Source organism: Lepidothrix coronata, unplaced genomic scaffold, assembly GCF_001604755.1.
Source record: "Lepidothrix coronata isolate B3197 unplaced genomic scaffold, Lepidothrix_coronata-1.0 Scaffold109, whole genome shotgun sequence".
Taxonomy (NCBI): Eukaryota; Metazoa; Chordata; class Aves; order Passeriformes; family Pipridae; genus Lepidothrix; species Lepidothrix coronata.
Window position 1 is genome coordinate 2,209,590 of NW_016690289.1, and position 15,942 is coordinate 2,225,531.

The 15,942-nt window shown below is 36.7% G+C and overlaps 1 protein-coding gene across 3 annotated transcripts in view; it reads left to right on the top strand.

Annotated features, from left to right (window-relative positions):
• Window positions 1-15,942, top strand: part of SEMA5A (semaphorin 5A) — a 274,990-nt gene that overhangs the window by 134,330 nt on the left and 124,718 nt on the right. For all 3 annotated transcript variants that reach the window (XM_017824133.1, XM_017824131.1, XM_017824132.1), the window contains 3 exons: window positions 5,995-6,280; window positions 9,658-9,793; window positions 11,529-11,733. In XM_017824133.1, the coding sequence (XP_017679622.1) occupies window positions 5,995-6,280; window positions 9,658-9,793; window positions 11,529-11,733 (627 nt within the window). The remainder of the gene's footprint in view (window positions 1-5,994; window positions 6,281-9,657; window positions 9,794-11,528; window positions 11,734-15,942) is intronic.

A 15,942-nucleotide genomic window follows, 5' to 3' on the forward strand; every position in this document is an offset into this window, starting at 1 on the left:
TAGCCAGCTATTCTGTGACAGGTTAGCATTTTAAGCATGCATCCTAGATAATTATGAAACACAGAGGAAAAATAGCTATTAATAAAATAACTTCCACAAGTTTTATACAGGACTTAACATTTTACAGTTCAACTACTGAGGAAGGATATAGATATGTTGACCAAAAGTTATGTGTTACTTTTGAGATATATAATGCTGTAGGAAAATTTTACTCTGGAGTAAAAGGGCTCTAATTTGTCCTTAAACATTCATGAGCAGTGATTACTTGATCAGCCTAATGCAAGATCTATACTCTTTTCCAACAGCTGCAAGGGGCTACACTAATTAAATATACTTAATAAATATACAGTGATGGCAAAATGCAAATAGCAACTCTACTTCATTAATTATGTCAATAAGGTGAGAGAAAATAAAACAGACTGGCACATTTGGATTTTAATTTCTTTCCATTACTTTAAGCTTCCCTTCTGGAGAACATTTCTAGCTGAAAGCTGAAGTTTATTCAAAAAAACTGAAATGCATCTTCCTAGAATTTAAGACCATTAAGCATTTGGCTGAATAAAAATATTTGGAAGAAATAGGTCTTTAGAGGTCAACAGTATGGTGTGATTCATTGATCTCTTGAAGTCAGTGAACAAGTTCCAGATAGATGTCATTCAACATTAGACTGGTATCTAGACTTCTAAGATTTTGAATATATTATGCATTCAAATATCTATGGGAGTGTGTCTTATTTTGGAGATAAATTTATATATATGTATATAGATATATGTATATGTAAAATCTCTGCCTAGATCTGACAAACTTCTAATTTTATTTTTCTCTTCATATTTTTCATTAATTTTGACTGGGTCTCTGAATGCTTTGCACTTCAGAAGTGAGTGGTCACATCTCACAGGGACAGTCTTGGAAATCACATCTCTTTCTTGCTTAGAGTAGGCTTTGGACCTTGTAATCCTTAAGGTTAATTGCTGTTACCTCCATAAAGTAAGACAGTTCATTCCATGTCATTTGGTTCACTCTGGAAACAGTAACATCCACTAACTATGTAAATTAAGTCATATTAGTGTGCTTCAGAGGTTGAGGGGTTATATGGATTAAAAAACACAAGCAAACTTTCTTGCTCCAAAGCTCAGACAGTGAGAATAGGCCAGGACTACCTAAGATGCTCTCATGGTGCTCTTTTAGGCTCCTATTTCTGATTTCTATATGCAGAAGTTCCTGTACAGTTCCTCTCATCCTTTTACCCACTCAGAGTACTTCTACACTGCTAAATAAGAAAGGTCCAGGAAATAAGCTTATGCATGAAACCTTTAGACATCTGTATTGCTTAATTGTTGGCTCACTTCCCAGATTTGTTTGGACCCCTCCAGCTACTGTTTTCCGAGTGAAAACCTGGGTGTGACCCAGGGAGAAGTTTGCTTTATATACCATTATCAAGAGACCATACAGATGGAGCTGTACCATTTGGCTTCTTCTGCCTTCCAGTGAGCCCCACCCTGTTACCAGTAAACTTTGCATTCCTAAATCCCCCAGTCTCTCCTTACATTGCTTCCCAGTGCAGCACACCATTACTTTCATGCCATAAGAAGACCACTGTCTGGGGTGCAGCATCAGCACGTGCTGCATGGCAGAGCTGCAGCCAGTCCCTAGGGGAGCAGTTGGCACAGTCAGACGGCGTCAACATGTGACTGCTCTGTCAGTGAGTATTGATTTGGTCTCTTTGGTTTCCAGGTTCTCTGGGTGAATGGAAAGGAAAAATAATCTAAAGGGAATCATTGTCTTATCCCAGTAAGTGCCTTCCCGTTAAGAACAAAGACTGTGCTCCCCAGAAAATGTAGGTTTGTCTACAAACTTCAGAAAACCAATCAGATTATTTTAGATGGAAGCATTATCTTGATTTCATACGGTTGAGTCATCTTTTTCTGAGTCATAACTTAGAAGAGTCTGTGGGGAAACATCTTTGCAGGGCATTCATGCTGCTATATGAAGGAAGTTGTAGATATTCCCAGGTATTTGTGCTGAGTAAGCAAACTTATGAAATGGCACACTAGTCTGTTTGCCCAGAGGCAGTGCTAACTAGCCCCCCAGTGCTTTCGATGCATGGGCTTGTGTCTCTGTGCAGCACTGCTCCATGCTGTACCCCAATGATCTTTGTTGGGTCACAATGACAAGCTCATTTTCTTACTTTCCTGATTCCATGGGTTTCATTTAATTTGGGAAAGTCTAGTCAGCCTGACACATCCATAAATTGAGCATATAGAAACCTATAAAGGTCATATACAATACTTGTGACATTATTACAGGTTGACATTCTCATACCAGCTGTATCCTGTCACATACCAGAATCCTTGCACTTGTTGTGTTGGTCTAATAATTCAGAAATGAGGTGTGTTTACCCTTCCAGAACTATTTGCAAAATCAGCAGGAAACAAGAGAATCACTTCATTTACTGCATTAAAAACTTCTGTGGGAAGGCCTCCATGTCAACAAACAGCAGTTCACAGAACAATAGTTGGACACATAAGAACTGATTTTTCCTAGATGGGAAATTCTTTTTAACTTTGAAGTTTTTAAGTGATCCTGTTCCTTTTTCCCAAAAGAGGGAATGAAATAAATAAAGTCTAACCTGATAATCCTTCCATGTCCGCTGAATTCCCTGAGGTAACTCTGAGATTATTACATTTCATGCAAATAAAAACAGTTTTCACAAATTTCAACAGCAGGTCACATTTTCATCAGTTTGTAATCAATAAAGTATATGCATAGGTGTTCGCAAATGTATATATTGTTTCTCAGTTTTGAATCCATGAAATATGAGTACGAGGTATTTTTCATACATGTATTATGATTATCAGTGCAACTTTAAAATACTGTCTTTTGAAAGATTGACATGGGCTTTTAAGAACTCCAGAAACATTCTTAAAGCATTTCACATTATTTTTATTCTTACAGCTCGTGAAATTGCTTTTTTTTGTCGTTCATCATTCTCTACACTGAGTGCTTCCCATAGTGGTTTTTTTACTTTGCAGTGAGATCCTATTGTGCCTTTTTATATCAGTGGGCCTCCAGTTGAGAACTATCTTCAGGCCTTATTGCAAGGAAGAGCCACTTTGTTTAATATTTGTAAAAAAATGTTTTTGTGGGTAGATAGATCAAATTGATTTTGCACTATAAGTAGAATCTTTTTACATAAGTTAAGATATTTTTGAGATAATCTGAAAGACCAAGCAGGGTTATTGGCTACAAAAAGTCAAACGTATAGTTGGAAGCATTTACTTTTTTAATACAATTTCAGGTCTATTGTTTTTCTTAGTTTCTACCTTTAGCTGATATTGCTTTAAGTCAGTAATAATCTTAGTATGTGGACAGGTATCCCAAATTACACTGAAACTAGTGAATGCTTTTTCTTTCCCCCACAGACAGTAGTTCCTTCTATGACTGTAAGACCAATCTGAAAGGATGTTGTGTAGAATGAGAAAGTACATTACAGATAAGAGAAATAATGAGTAGGTGTTATATAAATATAATTGAAGAACTGAAGTTAGATAATGAGGGAAAGTGGGGATTTTTCCTTTTGGGATTTTTTTGGGTTTTAGTTAGCCTGGTATTCCTAAAAGAATTTTTTTTCTAGTATATTTTATTTAAATAAATACAAGTTTGCTCCATAAATCTTCAAACACCTATGTGTATTGAGAATGAATGACACATAATTGGAATTTGTAACACGAAAGAAAACTTTGCATTCAAATATCTCTGGATATATAGTTAGTATTTGATGCCTGTCAAAACTGTCTAACCTCACTAGAATGTGATAGTATACAATTTTGGGATTTTTTAGCCACATGTTTTTGTCATCTTAGTCTTAGTACTTGTAAATAAATCTTATATATCATTCTATCCTGTTACCTATTCAGCAAATTGCACGTTTTTAGAGAAAAAAAATTAACAAAGTTAAAAATTGTCTTTTTTTCCCGTCTTTCTCCAATTTGAGTGTTCAGTTTGTAAATGTGTTACAATATTACATTTTATGGTTAAAGAATGAGAGGTCATGATTAACTAAGAATTATTTCTACAAAACTGCAAATTCTAGTAATATACTTTAAAGGTTTTTGAAACCTTTGAATCAAAATCCCTATTGTAATGAAAGTCTGACACAGATGTGGAATGAAGATATGAGGTTCTAATAGGGATAACATTACTAATAGTTTAGTTCTTTGTATATTGTCAATCCAGTTTTATCTTTAGTGCTATCACAAGTCCTGTCAAACTATTTTGCGTTTTTTTTTTTCTTTTTAAAGACACAAAGGCATTGGCACTATGTAACTTATGAAAACTCAGGATACTAACAAATTCTCGGAATTGTTTGGTTGCTATCTTCCAGCAAAACACCTGTGCAGGTCAGAGTGTGGGGAAAACGTGGTACGTTACAGACTAATCTCAGAGAAGTGCTTGATATAATAATGAATGAAAGTTACAGGGAGGACCGAGAGCACTATTGTGTCTGCTCCGCTTCAAACATCCTAGGCAGCTGATAATCATTGCTTCCAAGAAACCTGCCTTGGAGACTCGCAGCACAGCAGGTAGAGAGGGAAGCAGCACAAGAGGCCACAAGAGCTGGGAGCTGGGCCGTCTTTGGAGAAGAGTTTTCTGACAGAGTTTGGACTGCTGTGTGGAAAGGCCAGCTTCCTTCCCTTTCTAGTGCCCCTCAAAAGTTTTGACAGGTTTGAACTATGCCTGTAAAATGCTTAGATCTAGTTGCAGCAGCTTTTTCCTATACAATAGGGCTGTCAAGAAATATTCACCTATTAAATTTCTTTGGAATGTTTCCTCACAATAGATGTTTTAAAAAAAGTTTTGCTTATTTTTTTTCCCGCTTCAGAATACAATTTGGGAATGAGAATATAAAGTTTGCTTGTTTCTTGGGGCTATCAGTGTTTTATAATGGTTCCTTACACAAAGGGGGCCCTTCTTGAAAAATTTGTCTTTAACAACTCATCAGTTTGCCAACTTATCTTAAGGTCATGGACTTTCTTCAGTTCTAGTAATCCTTAGGAAATGGATCATATGTTTATGTATATTTTCTTTGGTATCTACTGTTTCCTTTTTTTTTTTTTGTTTTAAGAAATATTGCCATCTGTTGTTTTCCAGGTTATTTTTTTACATATTCTGTGTTTTCTCCTTCATCACCATCAGATTTTTGGTCAGTTTTAATTTTTTCTTTAAAAGAAAGAGAAAATTACTGTAATACTATCAAAAGCTTTAAGCAAGACAGGGTTGAAATGCAGTTATCTTTCCATCAAATGCTTTTGTATAGTTCTCTTTTCATTGCATCCTCTGAATACGTTTTCACTCACAATCAGTTACCACCCATTATTCTGCTAATCTGGAGTAATGGCATGGTGGTAAAGCAGAAGGAGTGTTAACAGATAAAGCAATTACATTTTAAGAAGACACTATGCCCATATGTAGAGAACGGAAATTCAGTAACACTTTTGATGGTGGAATAGAGAAAGCTGGGCCAAGGTTGCCCGACAGAGTCATGTGCTACAGACCCGTAGAGCAGAGAGTCTGTCAGGCCACGTGTCATGGTTTAACCCCAGCTGGCAACTCAGCAGGCGTTTTGTGCTGTTGGGGTGGTGTAAGAAACAGAAAAGGCCTTGGCTCTGTGTAAGTGCTGTTCAACAATAACAGAAACATCCCTGAATTATCAACACAGTTTCCAGCAAAAATCTAAAACATAGTACCATGCTGGCTACTGTGAAAAAAAATTAACTCTACCCAGATAAACCCAGCATATCATGATCATGTAGCTCATAATCGTGATTGGACATGAATTGTCCTGTTCAGATGTCATTGCGCCAATTCTCTAAAGGATAATCAAAGGTGGGTTTTTCTAAATCTAATATTTGAAGGTAAATCCAACTTCCATATGCATATAAATGCATATATCACAAGAAGGTGATAAATGATCTTTCCTCCTGCTATTTTCAGAGCCAAATTTTGTGTCATCTTATGACATTGGGAACTTTACTTACTTCTTCTTCCGGGAGAATGCGGTGGAACACGACTGTGGGAAAACAGTATTCTCTCGTGCTGCTCGGGTGTGTAAAAATGATATTGGTGGCAAGTTTGTGCTGGAGGATACCTGGACTACCTTCATGAAAGCTCGTCTGAACTGCTCTCGCCCTGGAGAAATTCCATTTTACTATAATGAACTTCAGAGCACTTTCTTCCTGCCAGAATTGGACTTGATCTATGGAATTTTTACCACTAATGTGTAAGTAAAACGAATTATATATTTTATTTTCTTGCTGTTTGTGAAAGCAAAAACTTAAACTTCTGAGCTGCTCTCTTCTGTATATGCCAAGTAAACATCATAAATTCAAACTTCTGTTTTGCCCAATCCACTGTCCTCTTATGCACAAGCACCAGTTCTAAATGTTTCCCACGTGAATTGCTGAAGAAATGAGAGGAGGAATTCTTAATATTTCCTTAAAGCAGGGATCCAGTTGTGTTTAAGAGTATTCTGTCATCATATTCATTTGTTCTTAGAAAGGCATTAATTTTTATTTTGCATACTATTGCAATACATAAGGAAATGATGTACTTAAGAAAAAATATCTTATAATTGTAATGTGACATGATCATGAATTTGACATGATGGATTTTGACCTTGTCAGGAAGAATGCATCTTACCCAAAATAGGACAAGAGGTGCTCTTATGTATTTTAATTAGTCCTAACATATACTTTAGTGAGTTTAAGGGTCCAAACAAGAATTTATTTTAATTTTAACTGAACCTGTTGTATCAACAAGGTAAAATTGAAAAAAAAAATTCAATTTGGTGTTAAAATTTGTTAAATGTTAAAAAATTAGGTCAAGATAGAGATCCCTGGACTCTGAGCTTGATACCAAAAGCTGCTTAGCTCTTAAAAAAAAAGAGTCATTTGTCTCATAAACTTCCTTTGTTACTAACATGATAACATAAGCAACTAACATGTTGCTTAGTGAGAACAGCCTCTGTGTTATGGCTGTGCAGACCAGTATTCAAACCACTGGAACAGAGTTTCCAATTTCGGGTTCTGATTATCTTACCTTCTTGTATTGTCTTGCTGTGTAAGTCAGTTTTGTCTAGAATTTTAGAAGTTCCTTGAACACCTAAAACACAGGTTGGGCCCCTTAAACAATGGGATACCTACCTTTTATAAATATCCATTAATCAGGAGGAAACAGTCACAAATTAATGTCAACAAATTATTATCCCTACATATTCTAGACAGTGAGCATGAATTTGGGCTTTTGGCACAGTCCTTTATCAACACATTTAGGCATCTTCCACATTCAGGCTCACCCCTGGGCCAGCAGCTCAGGCTGTGAACAAGACTAGTGATGGGCTGCTTACATCCAGCTGTGACAGTTCCTAACTTGGGACATTAGATGATGAGCTCAACCTGTTCCTACAATGGAGTAATATAGTGAATTTAAACACCGCTTTTATAAAGAGAATAGTAGAGACTTTGAGATTACTGGGGATAAGAAAATTTGATGTTGTTTTGATCAGTAATTTTAATTTCATTGATCTGTTTTACTAGCTAGTTCAAATAATAAAAGACAGGTATTTCTCAAGTGGCATACACATACCCTCTTCAACATGATCTTTTGTGAAAGTCAAAATAGCCTTGACGTGTTCCTGCCATGAAAAGCTTGACCAGAGGAATTGTACTGCAGAAAATCCATAGGATTTAGGCTATGGAAGGGGAACGATGCTCCTGATGCTCCCTGGCTCTTCTGAAAATGGACTTGCTAATGTTAAGACTACCTTTGTCACGTGAAAGTAAACAGTATTTGAAACCTTGCTGCTACTTCCTTCTTCCCTGGTGGCCTGTCATTCTGATTGTTCAACAGAATGGACTCTTCAAAGAGGATTTAATTACAACTGTTTGAGGGTGGGGTTTTTTGATAACTCCCTTTAAATTATATTTGTTCCTGACATCAAATGTTGTAAGTAAATTTTTGGACATTGTTGAAATGTTGTAGAGTTAGGATTACTTCCCCATGCTGACTCCCTGTTCATGGATAATCTGTGGAACCCACCTGATTCACCTTTCAGCACTGCAACTGATGGTGTAGAAATGCCAAGGTTTCCCATGAGATGGAACAACATATTCCTTTCTCTTGGTGTAACAGCATCAGATATTGCTTAACCACATTCAGCATTCTCCAGTCTCAATACCTTTAGAATTGCAATGACTTTATTGTACTCTAATTCTTTTTTTAATATACTTGAATATACTTATGGAGGGAAAAAATGAAACATTTCTGTCAATAAAGACTGAATAACAGCCAAACCTGCACCTTTTATATATGGTTGATGATTAACTCCACTCTAGCCACTGCTTCATAATGAAGCTGATTTTGTTTCTTTTAGACTATCTGAAAAATCTGTAAGCGCGAGTCTAATGTCCCTTAAGGACTTCAAGAAATTCAAGAAGACATTGGTATGGTTACTATAGAATATTATTACTGAGCTGCATTTAGTGATAATTTATATAGGCAAGGGATTATCAAATCCAATGATAATTGATTCTGCAGATATTGAACACCAAGTGTTGGTGTTTTTATGAAATAAGGATGACAAGCATAGGAAAGCAAATTGCTCTTTTGTCCTGGTATTTAATCCATATATCCTAACTTTTTTCAGTTGCTGATAGATTTGTGCCTCCAGGTGTTGTTGTTTGCTTGGGGTTTTTTTCCCATAATTTTGGAGTTTCTATAGTATGCTTTCTTAAGCCTTGTGTAAAGTGCAGGCTAAGTTTAAATAAAAAGAAAAATATATTAAAAAAAAAAGAAAATAATAATGTGTGGCTCAATTGTCAGCAGTTTTACCTGCAATGGAAATCTGTGCAACTAATACCTTCATTATCTATTCATTTATTTCAAAATGTGGAAAAGAACAATACTGGTTCTCATATTACAAGCTTTCATAATAATTAGATTATATTCTTTACACTATGCAGAATTACTTTATTGCTAGGTATATCACATTTTCAAGGCAAATGCAGGAATTTTTATGTTTTGTCTGACTGCCATTTATTTGTGTTTATTTGTTTAACAAGATATCTTGTATGCAGTCCAAGTTGTTTTCTCTTGATGGGTTTCTGAACTAGTATACTTACTACTGTACATCATCTCTTGGAAGACAGGATTTTTGTGGAGATATCTGGGATTCCATAAGGTCCAGAGGCATACCATAAATTGAATAAATCCTTACCTTGTTTCATCTATGTTGTATGGAAGAAACATTAATAAGCCCTAAGAGTAATATCATCCTGAACTTTGTAACTACAAAAGAGGTGTCCCTAGTGCATATGATTGTGTGGAAGTATAGCCTTGTGGTATCAGAGCAGCAGCAGAAGGTAGGAAGTTCTAAGTTTCTCCCACATCAGCTACTTGGTAAGGCCAACAAATATTTTAAATGCAATGTCTGTGCTAAATCAGCTTATCATCTATCATTATCTTGAGATATCATCTCCTGGCTGATCTTATCTGCTTAGTTAGTTACTTGAAGGATTGAAGAGTTAGTCTTTTTTCTTTATTTTTCAGCAAGTTGACTTAATGTTATTATTTAGGTTAATATTTATATTTCTTTTACAGGAACAGCATAGCAGCCTCAGCAGTTTGTGTTTTCAATCTGAGTGCCATAACTCAGGCCTTTAATGGACCCTTCAAATACCAGGAAAACTCCCGATCTGCTTGGCTTCCGTATCCCAATCCTAACCCTAATTTTCAGGTATGAATACATGGGAGAGGGACAATCGTTTACATGAGGTTTTCTCAAAAGGCTTTATGGTTCATGGTTAATAAGACCCTGTCTTGCACTAGCCTAAGACCTTAAAAAAACCTAAAAAATAGAAGTTGCTTAGGAAGATTAGATTTCTGTCTCTGTAACTGCAGCAGTGGTGTTGGTGGTGCTTTAGAATACACTTCACATAGATGGGATATATTCATTGACTTAGTCACTGGTTTCCTTCCTAGAAAGAAGGACTTTTCTTTTATAGAGTCCTTATGATAAAGTATCAGAAGTTCTGTTTGTGTAGTCCCAGAAGTAGATTTGTCCTCAGAGTATTCACCTACTCAGTAATAACAGAGAGAAGTATGTGATGTGAAGGAAGACTATTGCCCTGTTGTTACAGTTCCATCAGATATTGTATTTCCAAGGCTGGATTATATTTATGAAATATTTCCAGATTAGAATACTATGGAAGTCTCAGTTTTGAGGAATGTTGTTTTTCTTCAGAGATCACTGCTTTTCTCTTAGACAGGGCAATGTCTATCATAAGACCAAGGACCATTTGAATTTCAGTGTACTATGAGTGTTCAGCTGGAATCTTTCCTGCTTGATGGAGTCACAGAAATTCTTCTCTGGCATGGTTTATTTTTTTCATTGATCTGACATACAGAGCAAGTAATTGTTTCCTGCCAGTTGTTTATTTTTCTTCCCTCATCATCTGATTTCTCATGAAATTTCTTGACTTTTTTTTAACATTTGTGGATTTGGAACAATGACATAATTTCAGACTGAAGACACGGCAATAATGAAAAAAAACTGGTAGGGTTTTGAACCCTGTATTTTGCTCATGCTGTAATTTATGGCATAATTTATGATATAGTAAAACAGAATGAAAATTATGACTTGCATATGCCTTTCACATCACCCAAATATTTGATAAATGTTGTGAAGTACTGCTTTACTTCTCTGATGCCAATTATGCCTGAGTAAATATGTGGATGTTTATATATTCACATGCATTAAGCAGCTTTCTCTTCTGTGTCCCCAGCTGAACACAAATATGCTAAAATTAACTACCACTTATTTTGCTTAGTTTATTTGTGATTGAAACTTGTCCATGAAGTTAGTAAATGCTTTCTTGTAAGGAAAGAGTACAGTTTTCAGATAAAAATTTGTTCAGTTTCAAATGAAAAATGTCTTTGCCGTGGATAACATTGATAGAGCTCTTCACTGTCCATTTTTGCTATTTAACACAGAGTCTTAAGAAACTCCTAGAACGGTTTGTGGTACTTTCACCTCAGATTTCTCTCAGCCCCTGGCTGTGGTAGGACATGGAATTTCCTTTGAAAATTTGTTGTCTTTAGCACTGCTTCTGTGAAAATTATAAAGAAAACTAGTCAGAAAACTATTTGATTTGTCAGATGGTAGTTTTTCTCCTTCATGCCCTGTGAACATAGGAATAGCATAATATTACTGTAGTCCACTTGTGCTGGTCTGTCTAGTGCCCTTCCATATTGTTTAGGGTTAGGGAGCCTCTATAGTACTGCCTCAGGAAAGCTGAACTTCCTCAACTGCTGCACAGTCTGGCTAGCACCAAAATGGGACCTGAAAGTCGAATTCCACAGTGTCACTACATGATTTACCCTTGGTTTTTATTTTCTTGTGCCTTAAATCAGGGAGTAGATCTGTTGTTTTTGTTACCACGTATAGTAATGTTAGTTTTCTGTGTTTACAGTGTGGCACCATGGATCAGGGTTTGTATGCAAATCTGACTGAGAGAAATCTTCAAGATGCTCAAAAATTCTTCTTAATGCATGAGGTTGTTCAACCAGTTATTCCAATTCCTTACTTCATGGAAGACAACAGTCGATTTTCCCATGTGGTTGTGGATGTTGTGCAGGGCAAGGACATGCTTTTCCATATCATCTATCTCGCCACAGGTATGAACTCTGTATTGCTGCAATAATTGCAAAAGTTTATGAGGTCTTTGAGCTTTAATGTTCTGTGAATTACATATGAAATATGTGTAGAGCACCTTGAAGATCATTTTTTTCTCTTTGACAGCAACAACCTGTTTATCTTAAACATTTTTTGGATAGAAGAAGCTGTTTACTATGTATTTTATGTTATATTGTGAACTCAAAATTTGGTGTCAGTTTCCTATTCTCCTTTGAAGGCGTGAAGCCTACATGCTCTTGGAATGAACAGTTGGGAATTCTACAAATGACACTTCCCAAGTTTCTGTCTTTTATTCTGTTATGTAGTTAAGGGTACAAAGTTAAGGGCCCAAGTTAAGATGGTTTAGGATATAGAAGTAACTTTATAAATAGCAAATACAGCAACTGCTATTGTTATTTTTGAATTTTCTGCTCACATGTATTTTATTACCTTTCCTTTTGTCTCATTTTTAAGACATTCATTATGCAAATTTACACCCTACCTTATTATTTTCCCATTTATAAACAAACTTAGGAATGAAAGAAAAAGAATCCTTCACCTAAAGTTGCCTTGGTTAGAACTATTGCCTTCTTGCTTCAGAATTTCAAGCTTCTTAAAAGTAGTGAATGTGTTGGAGAACTGTTTTTGCAGAAAAAGGATGTCCTCAGCTGAGACTGAAATCCTAGGTTGAACTGACAAGTTTACAGACTCACGTCATAAAACTTAAGGTAGTTCTTCAATGCTTAGTCCTATGCACATTATTAGGGAATAACTCATCAAAGTAATGGTTTGTTAATGTTCATAGTTTATCTCATTGTGCTTCTTGAAAGCTAGACAGAAATAGAAGGGCTTTTTATAGGTTGCATCTATGCTTGGATTTGTCCAGTTCTAGTCAAAACAGCCTGCTGGGTAGTAAGTCATAGCATTTTAAATGAAATCATGCCAATACTAAATGATGTTTGTATTGTAGAGGTCTCCTGACAGAAACTGAATTACAGAAATATGTGCTGAATTGGTTTCATGGAAAGAGACTACCACTGCATTGTGGGATATTTGCATTAAAAAGGTAGCACCAAGAATAATGTCTTTTTCCATGATTCTGATTGTCTTCGGTTTTCAGTTTCCCTTAGTGTTTTACCTTTCACGTTTGATTCGGTAAGTGAGGATCTAAAACTTTACGCTTCATGGTTCACTAATAAATTGTTTCAGGAGAGACCGTTCTTTTTATGCATCTATGTACTTTTTATGCTGCTAAAAATGATGCTGCTCTTATACTCCTTATGATGTATGCTTGCCTTTCAATTTCATTCTTCTCTGTACCTCTGGTTTCGGTCACTCATGGAAGCAGGATACTTGCCTTAGCTGGATCTTTAGTCTGACTTTAGCATATGCTTTCCTGTAGTTGGACAGTGTATGTTTTATGAGGAATCATATGATAAAACCCTCATTCTATTCTAGAAATTTTCTTGACATAATCAATTCTATTTCACATCTATTTCACAGTGGATTTTTTTAACATTGCTTCTACCACACTGCCTCCCAATTGAGTGTAAGTACTAAGCCTTATTTTCTAAGAAGTATTAATATTCACTTTTCAGAAGAATTACTTTTTGCTAGATTTTGAAATTACCACACATGTTTATACTCAAACAACGCATTTACAGTACATAAGGGTAGTTTAAAAATCCCCAAATACACCAAATTGCCTAGTGTAATTTATTTAAAATATTATGATTTGAGGATGAAGGCAGTATTTTGCCTTCTTTGGGATGCAGATCATAATTTTTAGTTTCATTATATTGTTAATTGTGAAGCATCTTAGTTCTCCAGAGCCCTTGTGTAGAAGCTGTGGAGCAGTTAGCATGGAGTTTTCATCATAAACTGCATATAGTAAAAGATTATTGAGAAAAATACCACTGCTTCTGTAAACAACAGAAACTAAAAGGCAGCTGCCATAATTTGGAATATAAACAATAACTTTGGAAACAGACCAAGTTTAAGAGTTTTGAATTTCTCCAGTGCCCAGCTTTACTCTCATATACAATGTTATCTAACCCAAGATCCTAAGACCATAAAGCATGTGTGTACTTGGGAGAGGTGAAAGAGGGGGATGACAGTTACTACCAGTCTGAGAAACATTGTTATTATTGTGTCTTTCCTGATTTAATTTATTTGCACCATTAAAAGTGGCAGTAAATTAAATTTTGAGTTATTTTTTTACCACAGTGCTTTGTCTTCAAAAAAAGCCAAAGGAACAAAAGCTGCTAAGTAGAAAAGGACTTGGGGGTGCTGGTCAACAGCTAGCTGAACAATGTGGCCGAGAAGGCCAATGGCATCCTGACCTGTATCAGAAATAATGTGGCCAGCAGGAACAGGGTGTGATTTTAACCCTGTACTCAGCATTGGTGAGACTGCACCTTGAAATCTGTATTCAATTTTGGGCCTCTCACTACAAGAATGACATTGAGGTGCTGAAGCCTGTGGAGAGTAAGGCAATGAAGCTGGTGAAGGGCCTGGAGCACAAGTCCTGTGAGGAGTGGTTGAGGGAGCTGGGGTTGTTTAGCCTGGAGATAAGAAGGCAACTGCCTGACAGGAGGTTGCCAGGTGGTGATCAGTCTCTTCTTCCAAGTAAAAATGGTAGGACAAGAAGAAATGGCCTCCAGCCAGAGGAGGTTTAAATTGGATACTAGGAAAAATTTCTTCACTGAAAGGGTGGTCAAGCATGTATGGGATATATAGAAGCGATGAGGAGCCAAATCCTGTCCTGTTAGACATTCTTAAACCAATGACCTGGAGGAGGTGAAAGATCACAGTGTGCAGGTGACACCAGACTAGGGAACCAGGAGTTACATTGGAGGACAGTGGTGCCATCCAAAGGACTTAGACATGCTGAAGGGACGAGCTAGCAAGAACCTCACGAAATTCAGTAGGTACAAATATGAAGTCCCAAATCTGGGAAAGACCAGCTCTATGCAATGACTGCGGCTGGGGACTGACTGTCTAGGAAACAGCTCTGTGACAGGACCTGGAGACTTTGGTAGACAGCAAGCTGAACATATGCCGAGAGCATGCTGTCGCTGCAGAGACAGCCAATAGCATCTTGGGCTGTATTAACAGGAACATAGCCCGTAGATCAAGGGAGGAGGTTGTTCCCCAGTTTTGGCCTCCCCCAATACAAGAAGGACATTGATAACATGGAGCAAATTCAGTGGAGGGTCTCCTTCTATTGGAGGCTGGAGCACCATGCCCTAGGAGGAGAAGCTGAGGGGGAGGAAGGGCTTTGAGGGGAGCAGGGTGCTAGTAACTCCCTAGAGGGAGTTTACATGGAAAACGGTGACATGCTCTTCACACTGGTTCATGGTGGGAAGACAAGAGACAAGAGGCAGAGAATTTCAGACTGGATATAAGGGAAAATCTTTTTCACTTCTAGGACAGTAAAGCAACAGATTGGATTTCCCAGAGAGGTTGTGCATCCTCCATTCCTGGAGGTTTTCAAGACCACACAGCAACCCGGTTTATGTAATAGCTATCTGTCTTTCGAGCAGAAGATTGGAATTGAGACCTTCTGATCTCCCTCCCAACCTAAATTATCCTGTGTTTATTGTATGCCAGTATAATGTGCAAATTGGTTGGGCTAAATTAAATTTTTATTCAATACTGTGATAATAGAAACCACTGTACTTTCTGCTGCCAAAAGGAAAGTGCATTCAAGTCTGATGTAAGTACTGTCAGTAAGCAATTTGCACCTAGTGGTGTAAAGCAGGATGGATCTAATCCGTGCTGTGGGAGATGTATATCACATGACTTTTTTAGCTATAATTAATTATAACATTCTGCAAAATTTGATTTTTAAAATGCACAAAGCTGAATCAGTGGAAATGTAGGCATATGGATTGGATTGAATACAAATGAATGCTCTGCTGTCTTTGTTACTCAAAGCAAAAATCTCATTTTTTGAAACAGATGGGCAATAGTTAAGAGAAAGTTCTCTCTTCACCTCCTCACATTCAGTAACTTATCCACCCTGTTATTAGAATACAAATATTACAGAGGCAAATAACCCTGGGAGTGTAAAAGTATAATCCAACTTCATTAAACCTTAAATAGATATCGTATTATTTGAGGGGAGACTGGGGGTAAGCAAACAAATGCATTAATCTGCTGTGTCAACAGTCTTCTTTTCCTAAACCTTTGCCAAGTCATCATTCTGC